This window comes from Chanodichthys erythropterus, chromosome 11, assembly GCF_024489055.1.
Source record: "Chanodichthys erythropterus isolate Z2021 chromosome 11, ASM2448905v1, whole genome shotgun sequence".
Lineage (NCBI taxonomy): Eukaryota > Metazoa > Chordata > Actinopteri > Cypriniformes > Xenocyprididae > Chanodichthys > Chanodichthys erythropterus.
The window spans coordinates 57,689,738-57,705,824 of record NC_090231.1 but is presented as its reverse complement, the minus strand read 5'-3'; the positions used below and the strand labels follow the sequence as shown (position 1 = coordinate 57,705,824).

General features: G+C 36.0%; 1 protein-coding gene across 1 annotated transcript; it reads left to right on the top strand.

The window, feature by feature from the left end:
• Positions 1-173: 173 nt before the first annotated feature.
• enosf1 (enolase superfamily member 1) lies at positions 174-14,703 on the top strand. The gene is made up of 15 exons (XM_067401527.1): positions 174-331; positions 427-529; positions 7,169-7,284; positions 7,359-7,445; positions 7,552-7,578; positions 7,946-8,018; positions 8,100-8,138; positions 10,214-10,296; positions 10,375-10,497; positions 10,595-10,729; positions 10,802-10,843; positions 11,587-11,716; positions 11,817-11,916; positions 12,206-12,287; positions 13,541-14,703. The coding sequence occupies exons 1-15, from the start codon at positions 248-250 to the stop codon at positions 13,643-13,645; spliced, it is 1,329 nt and encodes a 442-aa protein (XP_067257628.1). The 5' UTR covers positions 174-247; the 3' UTR covers positions 13,646-14,703.
• The last annotated feature ends 1,384 nt before the right edge of the window (positions 14,704-16,087 follow it).

The following is a 16,087-nucleotide window of genomic DNA, read 5'->3' as shown; positions in this document are numbered from 1 at the left end:
CCTAATAAACAGAACAGAATATAGCCTACAACAGGACTCCAAACATTCACCAGTTTCGTTTCTGACGATCACATGATCACGTTTGTTGTCATTTGTGACGTTATTCCAAATCTTCCAATCACATTTCTACTATGGCCTGAAAACACTGTCAAAAGGCCAATCATATCAGTCTTTGGTGTTTGGGTGCTTGAGTGTTTGAAGTGTACAGTAACTGCCGTGTCTTGGCAAAGTTTACAACTGAAACATAATGCCTGGAGGCAAAATAATAAACGTGTCAGTGCGCGACGTGAGATTCCCGACGTCACTGGAACAACATGGATCTGACGCAATGGTTCGTTGCCTGTGATTGACTTCTCTGTGCTGTTTATATTAGTTTCATTCGCTGCACAAACGACAATGAATGCATGACATGTGATTGATTCGCAGCACACCGATCCAGATTACTCTGTCGCATATGTCGTTCTGGAGACTGAAGCTGCACTGAAGGGTTATGGCTTGACTTTCACTGTGGGAAGAGGGACGGAGATCGGTGAGCTTCCCAAAATCCAACAATTATACAAATACTGAATATCATATGACCGTGGCGTGCGAGTGCAATGTCCCTTTATTTGAGTAAAGATACAAGCCTGACACCTTCTGGTGAAAAGTGTCATTGTTTTTTTGTTTGTTTTTTAACTCCTTAACCCATTTGTGCCCACATTTTTCTGAATGGTTTCATGCATATAGTCCTTTTAATAGTGTCCTATGTGAACATGTTCTGCATTTATTTTCCCCAGGCTTTTTTTTTTTTCTCTTAAAAAACTTATTTGAATGTGTGGCAACTATAGTTACCGGTGGGCAAATATGTTAATGCACCCCTTCAATGTAAATTTATGCATCTAACTCAAAATAACTGCTTTCAACAGATCAATCAAAGTTGAAGAACATTCGATGCAAGCACAAAAAAGCTGCATCTATAATCTCTTGAATATGAAGTTGCTCCAACAGAGCATTGTGAATCAAAAAAGTTAAATTACATTGTTCATTAGAAAAAATTACTCCTATATGTGACCCTGGACCACAAACCCAGTCATAAGTCGCACGGATATATTTGTAGCAATAGCCAACAATACATTGTATGGGTCAAAATTACTGAATTTTTTTCTTTAATGCCAAAAATCATTAGGATATTAAGTAAAGATCACGTTCCATGAAGATATTTTGTAAATTTTCTACCATAAATATATATAAAAAATCTTTTTGTGAGTGGATATGCATTGTTAAGGACTTGATTTGGTCAACTTTAAGGCAATTTTCTCAACATTTTGATTTTTTTGCACCTTCAGATTCCAGATTTTCAAATAGTTGAGTCTCCGCCAAATGTCCCATCCTAACAAACCATATATCAATGGAAAGCTTTTATATATTCAGCTTTCAGATGATGTATAAATCTCAATTTAAAAAAATTGACCCTTATGACTGGTTTTGTAGTCCAGGGTCACATATAACAAACAAACAAACAAACAAAAAATAAATTAACAATATATAATATATCAATATAAAATAGGGCACTAAACAAGACCAATAACCTTGATTTATTAACCCATTAAACACAGTATACCTCATTTCCCCATGATATATGTACTTACAAGTCATTTGCCCACCGGCAACTATAGTTGCCGCTTGGACTTTTAACTAAGTATACAAAAAACTAAAGATCTCTTGTAAGATATATTTTGTTTGGATGATTCTAGAGACCCTCATGATTATGTAGATATATATATGTCAACAAAAAATTATTAATATTAACATGAAAATTCTTCTAAATATTTTTTTGTTCTTGAAATCCTTTATTTGGTTGTTTGCTTGCATGTCATTGAGACATAAAACATGGAAAACATCTAGAAAAAAAACGTACAAAAGGAAAATGACAACCATACACTGCGGCAACTATAGTTGCCGGTGGGCTCAAATGGGTTAACAGGATCATATTGTTTTTCAAGTTCTCTTGGTAAATATAAGTGAAACCAGCTGTAAAAACAATTTCTTTGCTGTTTATCTTGATTTTTCTTTCATAAACTGTGAAGTATGGTGGTGTGGGGCTGTTTGTCAGGAGACATCATGGACTCCATCAAGTACCATATTAAACTCCTGACTGCCTCTGCTAGAAAGCTTTAACTTGGCAGTGGTTGGACAATGATCCAAAGTTCACCTCAAAATCAACACAAAAATGGTTCACTGATCAGAAAATGAAGATTTAGCCTTGCCTACCACAGTCCCCTTGATTAAATGCTATAGAAAACCTGTGCGATGAACTAAAGAGGAGAGTCCACAAGCATGGACTTCAGAATATAAAAGATATGGAGAGATTTTGAATGCAGGAATGGATCCATGTGTTTTCCAACCTCGTTACACACGACTTCAAGAGGATTTTACATGACACCGCTTTCAACTAAAAACGTTAAAAAAAAAAGTATACGTTTTGGCCGTTCATTTACAGGACAACAGCGTTGGGGTACTGAAAATGCAAACTTTTGAAAGCGGGTTTTAAAGTGCGCGCTTTTGAAAACGATTCCGTTATCGTCTCAGTGTAAACTACAAAAACGTGAATTCGTGAAAACGGCAACATCATGCGCATGCGTATTACGTGTTCATTCTAAAAGCGTGTAGCGTGTGACATCGCCATCTACTGGTCTGGCAGCAGAATACAGCATTTTTATGCGCACGATTTACTATTTCGTTCCCTCAATTTACTAAAACATGCACATGATTTACTATTTTGTTCCCTTGATCTACTAAAACATGCGCACGATTTACTATTTTGTTCCCTCGATTTACTAAAACATGCACACGATTTACTATTTCGTTCCCTCGATTTACTAAAACATGCGCACGATTTACTATTTTGTTCCCTCGATTTACTAAAACATGCACACGATTTACTATTTCGTTCCCTCGATTTACTAAAACGTGCGCACGATTTACTAAAACATGCGCACGATTTACTATTTCGTTCCCTCGATTTACTAAAACGTGCGCACGATTTACTATTTCGTTCCCTCGATTTACTAAAACGTGCGCACGATTTACTAAAACATGCGCACCAATTACTATTTCGTTCCCTCGATTTACTAAAACGTGCGCACGATTTACTATTCCGTTCCCTCGATTTACTAAAACGTGTGCACGATTTACTAAAACATGCGCACGATCTATTTCATTCTCTCGATTTACTAAAACATGCACACGATTTACTATTTCGTTTCCTCGATCTACTAAAAAGTGCGCACGATTTACTAATTTGTTCCCTCGATCTACTAAAACGTGCGCACGATTTACTATTTCGTTCCCTCGATTTACTAAAACGTGCGCACGATTTACTAAAACATGCGCACCAATTACTATTTCGTTCCCTCGATTTACTAAAACGTGCGCACGATTTACTATTTCGTTCCCTCGATTTACTAAAACGTGCGCACGATTTACTAAAACATGCGCACGATCTATTTCATTCCCTCGATTTACTAAAACATGCACACGATTTACTATTTCGTTCCCTCGATCTACTAAAAAATGCGCACGATTTACTAATTTGTTCCCTCGATCTACTAAAACGTGCGCACGATTTACTATTTCGTTCCCTCGATTTACTAAAACGTGCGCACGATTTACTAAAACATGTGCACCAATTACTATTTCGTTCCCTCGATTTACTAAAACGTGCGCACGATTTACTAAAACATGCGCACGATCTATTTCATTCCCTCGATTTACTAAAACATGCACACGATTTACTATTTCGTTCCCTCGATCTACTAAAAAGTGCGCACGATTTACTAATTTGTTCCCTCGATCTACTAAAACGTGCGCACGATTTACTAAAACAAGCGCACGATTTACTATTTCGTTCCCTCGATTTACTAAAACGTGCGCACGATTTACTAAAACATGCGCACGTTTTACTATTTCGTTCCCTCGATTTACTAAAACATGCACACGATTTACTATTTTGTTCCCTCAATTTACTAAAACATGCACACGATTTACTATTTTGTTCCCTTGATCTACTAAAACATGCGCACGATTACTATTTTGTTCCCTCGATTTACTAAAACGTGCGCACGATTTACTATTTTGTTCCCTCGATCTGCTAAAACGTGCACAAAATTTACTATTTCGTTCCCTCGATTTACTAAAACGTGCACAAAATTTACTATTTCGTTCCCTCGATTTACTAAAACATGCACACGATTTACTAAAATATGCGAACGATTTACTATTTCGTTCCCTCGATTTACTAAAACGTGCGCACGATTTACTATTTCGTTCCCTCGATTTACTAAAACGTGCGCACGATTTACTATTTCGTTCCCTCGATTTACTAAAACGTGCGCACGATTTACTATTTCGTTCCCTCGATTTACTAAAACATGCACACGATTTACTATTTCGTTTCCTCGATCTACTAAAAAGTGCGCACGATTTACTATTTCGTTCCCTCGATTTACTAAAACATGCACACGATTTACTATTTCGTTTCCTCGATCTACTAAAACGTGCGCACGATTTACTATTTCGTTCCCTCAATTTACTAAAACGTGCGCACAATTTACTATTTCGTTCCCTCGATTTACTAAAACGTGCGCACGATTTACTAAAACATGCGCACGATCTATTTCATTCCCTCGATTTACTAAAACATGCACACGATTTACTATTTCGTTCCCTCGATCTACTAAAAAGTGCGCACGATTTACTAATTTGTTCCCTCGATCTACTAAAACGTGCGCACAATTTACTAAAACAAGCGCACGATTTACTATTTCGTTCCCTCGATTTACTAAAACGTGCGCACGATTTACTAAAACATGCACACGATTTACTATTTTGTTCCCTTGATCTACTAAAACATGCGCACGATTACTATTTTGTTCCCTCGATTTACTAAAACGTGCGCACGATTTACTATTTTGTTCCCTCGATCTGCTAAAACGTGCACAAAATTTACTATTTCGTTCCCTCGATTTACTAAAACGTGCACAAAATTTACTATTTCGTTCCCTCGATTTACTAAAACATGCACACGATTTACTAAAATATGCGAACGATTTACTATTTCGTTCCCTCGATTTACTAAATCGTGCGCACGATTTACTATTTCGTTTCCTCGATTTACTAAAACGTGCGCACGATTTACTATTTCGTTCTCTCGATTTACTAAAACATGCACACGATTTACTATTTCGTTCCCTCGATTTACTAAAACATGCACACGATTTACTATTTCGTTCCCTCGATTTACTAAAACGTGCACACGATTTACTATTTCGTTCCCTCGATTTACTAAAACGTGCGCACGATTTACTATTTTGTTCCCTCGATCTACTAAAACGTGCACAGGATTTACTATTTCGTTCCCTCGATTTACTAAAACGTGCGCACGATTTACTAAAACATGCGCACGATTTACTATTTCATTCCCTCGATTTACTAAAACGTGCGCACGATTTACTATTTCGTTCCCTCGATTTACTAAAACGTGCGCACGATTTACTAAAACATGCGCACCAATTACTATTTCGTTCCCTCGATTTACTAAAACATGCGCACAATTTACTATTTTGTTCCCTCGATCTACTAAAACGTGCGCACGATTTACTATTTCGTTCCCTCGATTTACTAAAACGTGCGCACGATTTACTAAAACATGCGCACAATTTACTATTTTGTTCCCTCGATCTACTAAAACGTGCACACGATTTACTATTTCGTTCCCTCGATTTACTAAAACGTGCGCACGATTTACTAAAACATGCGCACAATTTACTATTTTGTTCCCTCGATCTACTAAAACGTGCACACGATTTACTATTTCGTTCCCTCGATTTACTAAAACGTGCGCACGATTTACTATTTCGTTCCCTCGATTTACTAAAACGTGCGCACGATTTACTAAAACATGCGCACAATTTACTATTTTGTTCCCTCGATCTACTAAAATGTGCACACGATTTACTATTTCGTTCCCTCGATCTACTAAAACGTGCACACGATTTACTATTTCGTTCCCTCGATCTACTAAAACGTGCGCACGATTTACTATTTCGTTCCCTCGATTTACTAAAACGTGCGCACGATTTACTAAAACATGCGCACAATTTACTATTTTGTTCCCTCGATCTACTAAAACGTGCGCACGATTTACTATTTCGTTCCCTCGATTTACTAAAACATGCGCACAATTTACTATTTCATTCCCTCGATTTACTAAAACATGCGAACGATTTACTATTCCGTTCCCTCGATTTACTACAACATGCGCACGATTTACTATTTTGTTCCCTCGATTTACTAAAACGTGCGCACGATTTACTAAAACATGCGCACGACTTACTATTTTGTTCCCTCTATGTACTAAAACGAGGGAACATGCATGATTTATAAATCGAGGACACGAAATAGTAAATTGTGCGCTCGATTTAATTTTTTTTCTTGCATGTCATGTGCGGGGCCCGTTACTTACTATCTAAGTTACTTTTAACTTTCTTCTCCTGCGTCCTATTCTTCTGTGATCCAGAATGGCAGCACAGCTGAAAGGTTTGTTTGAGAGGCGCCCTCTACTGTACAGGCGTGAATTCGCATTTCCTTCCACCTGAGGCATATTCATTTCACTTTTGGTGTGAAAGTGTCTTTATATTTGCCAAATATATAACTTTTGTTTTTTGTTTGTTATTACAAAAACAAACAAGTAAGCCCAGGTGAGAAAAAGTAGCGTAAAAATAACGTAATGCATTACTTTTTTTAGGGAGTAACAATTTTTGTAACATTAGTAACTTTCCCCAACACTGCTGGTCAGTTTATCAGTACCAAACTTGTTTTGGAATAAGTATTTCCAGCTAAAACTGTTACATTGTGATGATGCAACTAGACCAAACAACATTGGTCGCAGTGACACACTAAATTTAGGTGAGCTGGTGTTACAAAAGGAGCTTAAAATCCTGAAAAAAATATTTTTCTATAAGAGCGTTTTATCTTATTGGTAACAATAAAGAGCCATTGTTGGCTAAAATATCTAATTTTTGTATAGTTTTCCCATTAGGATCCCTCAGTTCCAAACTATGAATGAAATTCCAATTGGACTTCTAGGTTATACTAATCTCGACTAGCATGTGTGTCTGTTTATCTGTAGTCGTATGCGCAGTTAAAGCCTTATCTACTTTGGTGGTTGGAAAGACTTTGGAGGAGATAACCGGTGACTTCAGAGGCTTCTACAGACTCCTGAGCAGTGATGGTCAAATGAGATGGGTGAGTATCAACTCTGAGAGCAGGTACTTCAAGACTTCTTGTACAGCTGAATGAACAGATGATCTCACTGACAGATTGGACCAGAAAAAGGAGTAATTCAGCTGGCGACGGCAGCCATTCTGAATGCTGTCTGGGATTTATGGGCACGAGTGGAAGGAAAGGTGAGCAACACGAAAGATTATTTTACATGACGTGAATTTGCATTACTGTTGTAAAAATTGATGCATATAGACTATCATTAAAGGTCAAAATGAATATGTTTTGCAGCCCCTGTGGAAGCTGCTTGTTGACATGGTGAGTACTCACTTTTAAAAAATGTCTTTTAGGTGTTTAAATGATTGCAACTGAGATGCTAAACAAAGAAATATCACTTAAAGTAGGCATCAAAATTATTACTAACTGTATTTCCATATTGTTACGTTTCCGAGTGAATCGGGTTAAGACCTGATTTTTGTTTATTCGATTGTAGTTCTGACATTTCAATTAAAGATTATGAGATCAAAGAATTAAAAATAAAAATGGATGAACATGCATTAGGAAAATAAATATGGCCAGATTTGACTTTTAAAAACAAGGAGACTTTAAAGACTTTTGTTGATGTGCTTTTATAAATGTGTTTATTATGTTTATTTTTCTTTATATTTATGAATCCTCTTCCTAGGATCCTGCGAAGTTGATCAGCTGTATTGATTTCAGATATATCACTGATGCACTGACGGAGCAGGAAGCTTTAGGTGAGGTCATCAAGAAGCTTTTTATTCATAACGCATTACTCCTTATACTCCAGGATAACACTCCTTTTCTCTTTCTTTTAGATATTTTGGTAAAAGCCAAAGCGGGGCAGAAAACTAGAGGTGAGATCAGTTCATAAAGGCTACAAACAGTGTTGAACACATTTATAATTTTTTATAAAGTGCACTTTGATACATACATGCATTACCAAAACTTCAAAAGTTTGGGGTCAGTAAGATTTGTTGTAGTTTTTATTCAGCAAGGCTGCATTACATTGACCAAAGATGACAATAAAGTCTTTTAAATTGTTAAAATATATTTTTTGCACGTCATCAAAAAGTCATGGAAAAACCATTAAGCAAATATAAGCAGCTGTTAATAATCAGAAATGTTCCTTGAGCAGCAAATCTTCATATTAGAATGATTTCTGAAGGATCATGTGACACTGAAGACTGGAGTAACGATGCTGAAAATTCAGCTTTGATCAGAGAAATAAATTACATTTTAAAATATATTAAAATAGAAAACACTTATTTTAAATTGCAATAATATTTAGTATTTTTTATCAAATAAATTCAGCCATGATGAGCATAAAATACTTTTTCAAAAACATCTTTCTAACCAAAAACTTTTGAAAGGTTGTGTATGTTGAGAAAAAGTCATGTGCACATCCAAAACCCTCAAGTATGGCACAAGACAACAAAAAATGACAGGTGTATGCATATGAAAATAAACTGTCAGAAGCTGTAATTTCAGTGTGTGGACATCTTTGGACATTAAAGTCAGGATGAATTGGAATTTGCAATAGTCTTTTCCTCCCTATTGTGACGTATATCCAAGTGAAACCGCTTCTGAAACAAGAACAAATGTAGGGCGGGGCTTGATTTTGTCTGTGCGGAATGGACTATATGCACGGAGCGTTCTTTAGAACTTCCGCAATAATATAAGCCAGCTCGAAAACTTCCGGTGAGAGCCATGTGCTGGTGTTTTGAGCATCAGTAGTGTAATACTTAGTTTATAATCAGAATATAATCACTTAAATAGTCAGGCATAGCATTAATTTAGTTATTCAAACGTAAGACAGCATAAAACATTTAAAATAAAGATGTACCTCAATGTTCCTCCTTGGCTAAATTCAATTCGACCATTAGTTTTCACACTTTTATGTGTAAAAAATGAAAATATGAAATATTTATTGTGCACTTTAGTCAGATTAATTGAATAAAATGTGTGTTTTCACAAGTGTGCTGAAATCATTGATCTTGCACTGCACTGACTGACAGCTGCTGTGATTACAAAGGGAGAGCCCGGTGCTCGCTTTCTGTGTAATTCACAATAAAAGTTATTGTTTTTCATAAGATTTTGTGAGTATTTCATACTTCACATTGACAAAATGTATTTTAAACCTAGTTATTTTATAATGTTTAATATTTTGTCAAAAACAAAGTGAAAAACATTTAGAGGAAATGGCTGATATTTGCACAAATAAATGCTACTTTGCCGCCACCTGGTGGTTAAAGTGCTAATTACTGTCTTTTTTATTTTTAAATAAGTGTTTTCTATCAAATGTTAAATTTCCTACATTTTTAAACGTTCGGTTTTACAATGGGGACAATCTCAGAAGGATGAACAAATAATGTTTGCGGTCAACACATTAAAAATAACTTTTGAAGTGCTGGGGAAAAAATGTGTGTGCGTGTCTAATTACAGACACAGCGTTTTTAAACAGTCCCAATAGCTTCGTCTTTATTGCAATCAATAAAACTGGTTTATTGGCAAATTAGGTAAATGTGATAACTGCATTAAAATATAAATACAACATTAAAAAGTCAACCATAGATGGTTTTGTGTCGATGTACAACGACTACAGAATGAACAGCTAACAGTTCACCGGAAGTGCTCGAGCTGGCTTAACGACAACCAAGAAGTAACCCGTGCATATAGTCCATTGATTGGATGGTTGTGGTTTGCTATTGGTGGATCTCATGTGAGTGACAGATTGCCCCGCCCTCGTCATCAAGAGACGTCGCTGCAACAGGGAAGAGAAGGGGGTTGTTTTGATTCAAGATTATGAGTCGCATGAATTTAAAAAATAAATAATGTGTGCAGATAAATAATTTATAATAAACACTGCAATATTCCATAAAAAATGAAGAACTGTCACTCTTGATTTCATGGTGACTTTAAACCACTCCAGAGGAGCAGATGTTAAGGGAAGGCTATCCTGCCTACACCACTTCCTGTGCCTGGCTGGGCTACACTGATCAGCAACTTACCCAGGTCTGTCTGTTCTTCGGCTGTTCTTGTTTCTGTTATAATCACACTCTGACATTAACAAACACCCTTTGCTTTGAATAGCTCTGCTCTGACGCTCTCGCTCAAGGATGGACTAAATTTAAAGTGAAGGTTGGGGCTGATTTGCAGGATGACATCCGTAGATGCAGCCTCATCCGAAAGTTGATTGGACCAGACAAAACCCTGGTGATTCAAAGTCTAATGTGTATACTTTGCAAAATAGTAGTGAGATCAGATTTTGAATATTAAGTTGGTCAAGTTTACAAGACTTCTTATGTGTCAGATGATTGATGCCAATCAACGGTGGGATGTTAACGAAGCGGTTACTTGGGTAACCAAGCTGGCAGAGTTTCACCCTCTATGGATTGAGGAGCCCACATCTCCTGATGATATTCTAGGTCATGCGTCCATCTCTAAGGTAAACTGGTTCATTATGTTCATTTTTAGACCATGTTAGTCAGGTTTTGAGGGTTTTTTGTCTTGTTTTCAGGCACTTGCACCCTTTGGTATTGGAGTGGCCACTGGAGAACAGGTGAGTGTGTGTATGTTCACCAAGAATGATGACTATAACAAGGGCTTGACATGAACTTTTTTGCTCACCGGCTACTGTGGCTAGTGGTTTTCCAAAATTACTAGCAACTCAGCATTTTCACTGGCCACAATTTTGACATTGATTCCATGGGGAAAACTGTATTACAGATATTTTTGATATAATTTGGCAGCAGGTTTATTAGGCTGCTGTCACTTTAAGACCTGACGCACAGATCCAATATACTGTTACACATGCGTTTTCTTTCTCAACTGTTTACGTTCACTTAAAACAACTGACTGTGTTTACGTGAATACTCACCAAAATTGGCATTTTGACATTATTTTGTGTGTATTTGACTGTTTAAGTGTGATAAGCAGTGAAAAAGAACTCAATTTAGTACTGAGAGGCAGCTTTATGTGTGCGCACTTTGGGTTTGAGCACAAAGTTAGTAAAATTATGCACAATACATGCAATCCCATGCCGAAATTCAAGCCCTGTCAATGGCATTTTAAAGGGATATTTCATTCAGAAATTAAAATTTTGTCATCATTTAATCACCCTCATGTTGTTCCAAACCATTTCTTCTGCGGAACACAAAAAGATACTTTTAAGAATGTTGGAATCAATCATTGAAACACAAAAAAATGATTTTAAAATGTCTCCTTTTGTGTTCCATAGAATAAAGTCAACAGTTCATTTTGAGATAGCATACTTTATCGATATCTTTGTGTGCTTGTTTGCAGTGCCATAACAGAGTGATGTTCAAGCAGTTTCTTCAGGCCTCGGCTCTACAGTTTGTTCAGATTGACAGCTGTAGGGTGGGCAGTGTCAATGAAAACCTTGCCATCATACTCATGGCTGCTAAGTTTAATGGTAACTTGAGTGTAAATAATATTAGCCACAAATATCTCATTTGCTTGTCTATTAAATATAGCAATGTCGAATATTTTGAATGTCTTGTTTTTCTTTGCAGTTCCCGTGTGTCCTCATGCTGGCGGTGTGGGACTGTGTGAGCTTGTTCAGCACCTCATTCTGTTTGACTACATTTCAGTGTCTGCTAGTTTAAGTAATAGGTGTGTGTATTGAAAAATTGCCTGGGATTTTTTTTCTTTTTAAAGTCTAGTGCTTTGAAGCCTTGATGCTTACTGAAAGAAAAAGATGTTCTAACTGAAAAGTTGAATTACTGAAAAATTCTGTATTTAAAATAAGACCAAGGAACTCAGTCATTTTTTTTTTTTCACATGAATAACAACTGCATTTTTGGAATAATTTCAGTTTTGGGTGAACAGTTTCTTAAAATTGGACTGTTTAAGCATAAAGTATGTCATTCAACTGAGTTTCTGCTCTCTGTATGTATTAAAGGATGTGTGAGTTTGTGGATCACCTGCATGAACACTTCAAAAGCCCCACCAACATCAGAAATGCCCACTACATTCCACCAATGGTAAGTTAAAACAGAAATAAGAAAGGGATGTATTATGTTATTGCACTATGAACAGCTGGTTAGGGACTAAAAAGTTAACCTCAATGTAATAAATAGGGAATAACTGACTATGGGCCAGTGAATTACTGAAAAATGATGTTTTACTGAATTACTGAAAAATGAAGCTTTCCTGTAGCTCAGTGGTTAGAGCATGGCACTAACAATGCCAAGGTCATGGGTTCGATCCCAGGGATTGCACATACTCAGATACAAATGTATAGTATAATGCAATGTAAGTCGCTTTGGATAAAAGCGTCTGCCAAATGCATAAATGTAAATGATGTTGCCCCGATGCAAAGCATTATTTTTCAATAATTCAATGGTCTGGAGTAAGACTGGGTATAGTTTGCATTCTAGTGATTCTGATTGATTCCGATTCTTAACGATCCCCAGTTTCGACTCAAACATGGCAAAAAAAAAAAAAACCTTTTAGATTGCTGCTGAATCCATGAACAAAAATCAGCAGCCTAAAGAACACTTAGACAGGGAACTTTTGCCTGGTTTTAACAAAACCACCACTGCAAAATCTACTATACTAACTAATATAAGTTTCAAACATTATTAAAGACAAGTAAACAGTCAGTAATAAAAAAACAAATGAACAATAACCGAAATAAATATAGGTACAGAAATTGAAATCAAATGTATAATAACACTGAATAGTTTTCTTTTTATAAAACACATTAATTATTAAAGTTACAAAAGTTTTTCAGTCAATTTCTTTTTGTTTTGTTCTTCGATTAACATTAATGAGGTTTATTAGGCTGCTGTCACTTTAAGACTGAATGCACAGATTCAACATACTGTTACACAAGCTCTTTCTTTCTCAACTGTTTACATTCAAAACTGACTGTTTACACAAGGATATTTTTGTATAATTTTGTGTGTTTGTCTGTTCGAGCGCAAGAAGACACGAAAGATAACTCAATTCAATATTTGCACTTTTGTGTGCGCGGCACAGAAAACGGCACGCGTGTGCCGAATTGAGTTCTCTTTCACATCTTATTGCACCTAAATCATTTAAAATCACATTAAAATGCGCAGAGGAATCAGTAAGTGAAATGCCTGGAATAGCTGAAACAATTTTGTGAAAATAAAGTGTAACCTAATAAATAAAATAAATAGCTCCATTTGGACAAACATGTATAAAATGAACACTAGGGGATATGGACATTTTGTACTAATAGCATAAATAACTGTTTCTACACCTTCAGGACCCTGGATTCTCTTGTGAAATGTTGGAAGAATCAGTGAAAAAGCATCAGTACCCCGAGGGAGAGGTTTGGAGAGCCATTGAGAAGCAGAGGAAACAAACATGAACACACACATGCTGCTGGAGAAATGATTAAATGAATACATTCATAATCAAACTTGAAATCCTGCCAAATTATCTTGATTGGCAAACTATGAATGGGGAATGAATGTATTCTTAAAAGTGATCATTTTAGGGAATATGGATTTTTTTTAAAAGCCTCCTTGCGGTGAAAATCAAGTTTTTAATGTTTATATGTCTATGTGGTGTTTTTAATATGCTTTAAGACAAATCATGTGCAAATTGAAAATGAAAATATGAAATATCGGGTAGATTTAGCAATATAGCGGGTGTATGATGTATATTACAATGTTATGATGAACTACATTGTAAAGAGTGATATCACTGTGCAGAGTTTACCTCAGTAAGTTGACTGAGTGGATCTCCAAGCTAATTAGCATATTCATGGATCCACGCATACTAAATGAATCAAGGGTGTAGAGTGACATTCAAGCTATTTTATGACTTTTTTACAGGAAAAAAACATTTAAATATGTCATTTTGGTGATCAAAGATACGTTTTAGAGGTTAAAATTATTGACTACAGGGGGACTTTAATGATTTTACTGTTATATATCCAATTTAATGTTTTTAAATGTTATATGCTTATGTTGCACGCTGAAATGTTGAAATGTACTGTGCAGCAATAGATAAAAACGGAACCAACTGTAAACCCGTTTACTACTCTAGACTTGGGAATGAACTAACAATGGAGTACTTGGGTAGAGTGGTGAGTGTAACCAATCAAATGAAAGAAAAACTCATAAGGGGCTATTCACACAGTACGGGTTCATGCAGTCAAAAATGCGTCGAAAAGTTGAACTTATTTTAACTTGAGCGCCGCATGAGACTCTGCAAAAGACACAATGGTTAAAGATGTCCGTCTACATAGAAAACAATGGAAAATTTGCACAGTGGAATGGAAAAACGCATTCTGTGTGAACCGGCCCTAATGTTGCTATTTTATGCATTTTTAACATATAAATATGTTTGTAGTTTTTTTGTCAGAGTTGCTCTGCTTTTTCTGAAGCGACTCCCAGCCAGCCACTAATAAACATTCATGCAAAGAGACACTTGGGTGTTGTGTCTGATAATGTTGCGCAGTAATAAAGAAGCATTGAAGGTGGTTGAAGCATAAAAAACAGTTGTGATAAAAAATTAAAGGCACCTAATTACAGCTTGTGAAAAGGGGCATATTTGGTCCCCCTTGAAGAGTCATTACATATGTACCATTTGTTCAGTTACATTGCCAGTTATCTATTAATGTTGGTGAAATGCTAATCCTAGAGTATATGATAGCTGATTTAAACATTATATAGTTACTTAGAGATAGATTTCATGACAATATGGCTCAGCCTCATATGGTTCACATACAATTCATACTTTTATTTATTATTGTGCACAATGTTTTACACCAACATTGCTCAGATTTTCTTTTAAATAATATACTTTTACCTTTTATGGTGTATTTATACATACTTTTCCCATTTAGTTTTCAACAAGTGATTGGTTTTCATAAGGACATACAGCACGGATTGTTATTAGCCATAAGGAGGCACTGTTTCTCTTCCCATGGAAGTCATCTGCAGCTCAATGTTCCTATTGAGGACTAAAGGGCATTTGATGCAAAATGCATGAACTCTTTTCAGGCTTTTAATGATGAAGAATCAAAGCTTTGTGCTCACACTGACCTCTTTGTTTCATGAAGTACTCTGGGCGCGAGAAAATGGAATTACATGAAGGGTTTATAATTACTATACTTACAGTCGTCCATCAAATCCAACAGATCGAATTGGTTTTAATGTGCCTGTTGACCTGATCATAGGTTCAATTTCAATTATTAAGATGCAGTTAATAACCAATGGCTATGTAAAAGGTCTAATGAGGTCTCCATAACATGTTCCCTGAAACACCCCATTCCTTTCTTCTTAAATTGGATTTTTAAGTAACTCGCAATGCCGAGGGACATATTAAATGAAAACTCACTCTTTTATATTCAAACTCAACACTTAAATCAGTGTCTCTCTAGTGGTGGGTCGTGATCCAAAAGTGGGTTGCGGAGAGTGTAGTCAAAGAAACAGAAACGTAATTCTTAATGTTTTTCTGATTTATATTGGAAGCTGTTCTGTCAGATGCAATTTAAATAAAGTGTGCCTGAGAAAAACTTGTCCTGATTAGAGCTGGATAGTAACGGATTACATGTAATCTGGATCACGTAATCAGATTCCAAAAACCGAGTACTTGTAATTAGAGTAAACTACTTTTTAAAATACGCATAATCAGACTACAGTTACTTTTAATGGATAGCATGATTACATTTTATTTACACAACGGCAGTAAGATGGTCACAATTCATTGATTGACTCCTAATTTTTATTTATTTAGATTTTTTTTTTTCATAATAAACCTGCTGCTTTGTGATTCTTTGAGTTTTTCCAGCAGTGAGGGG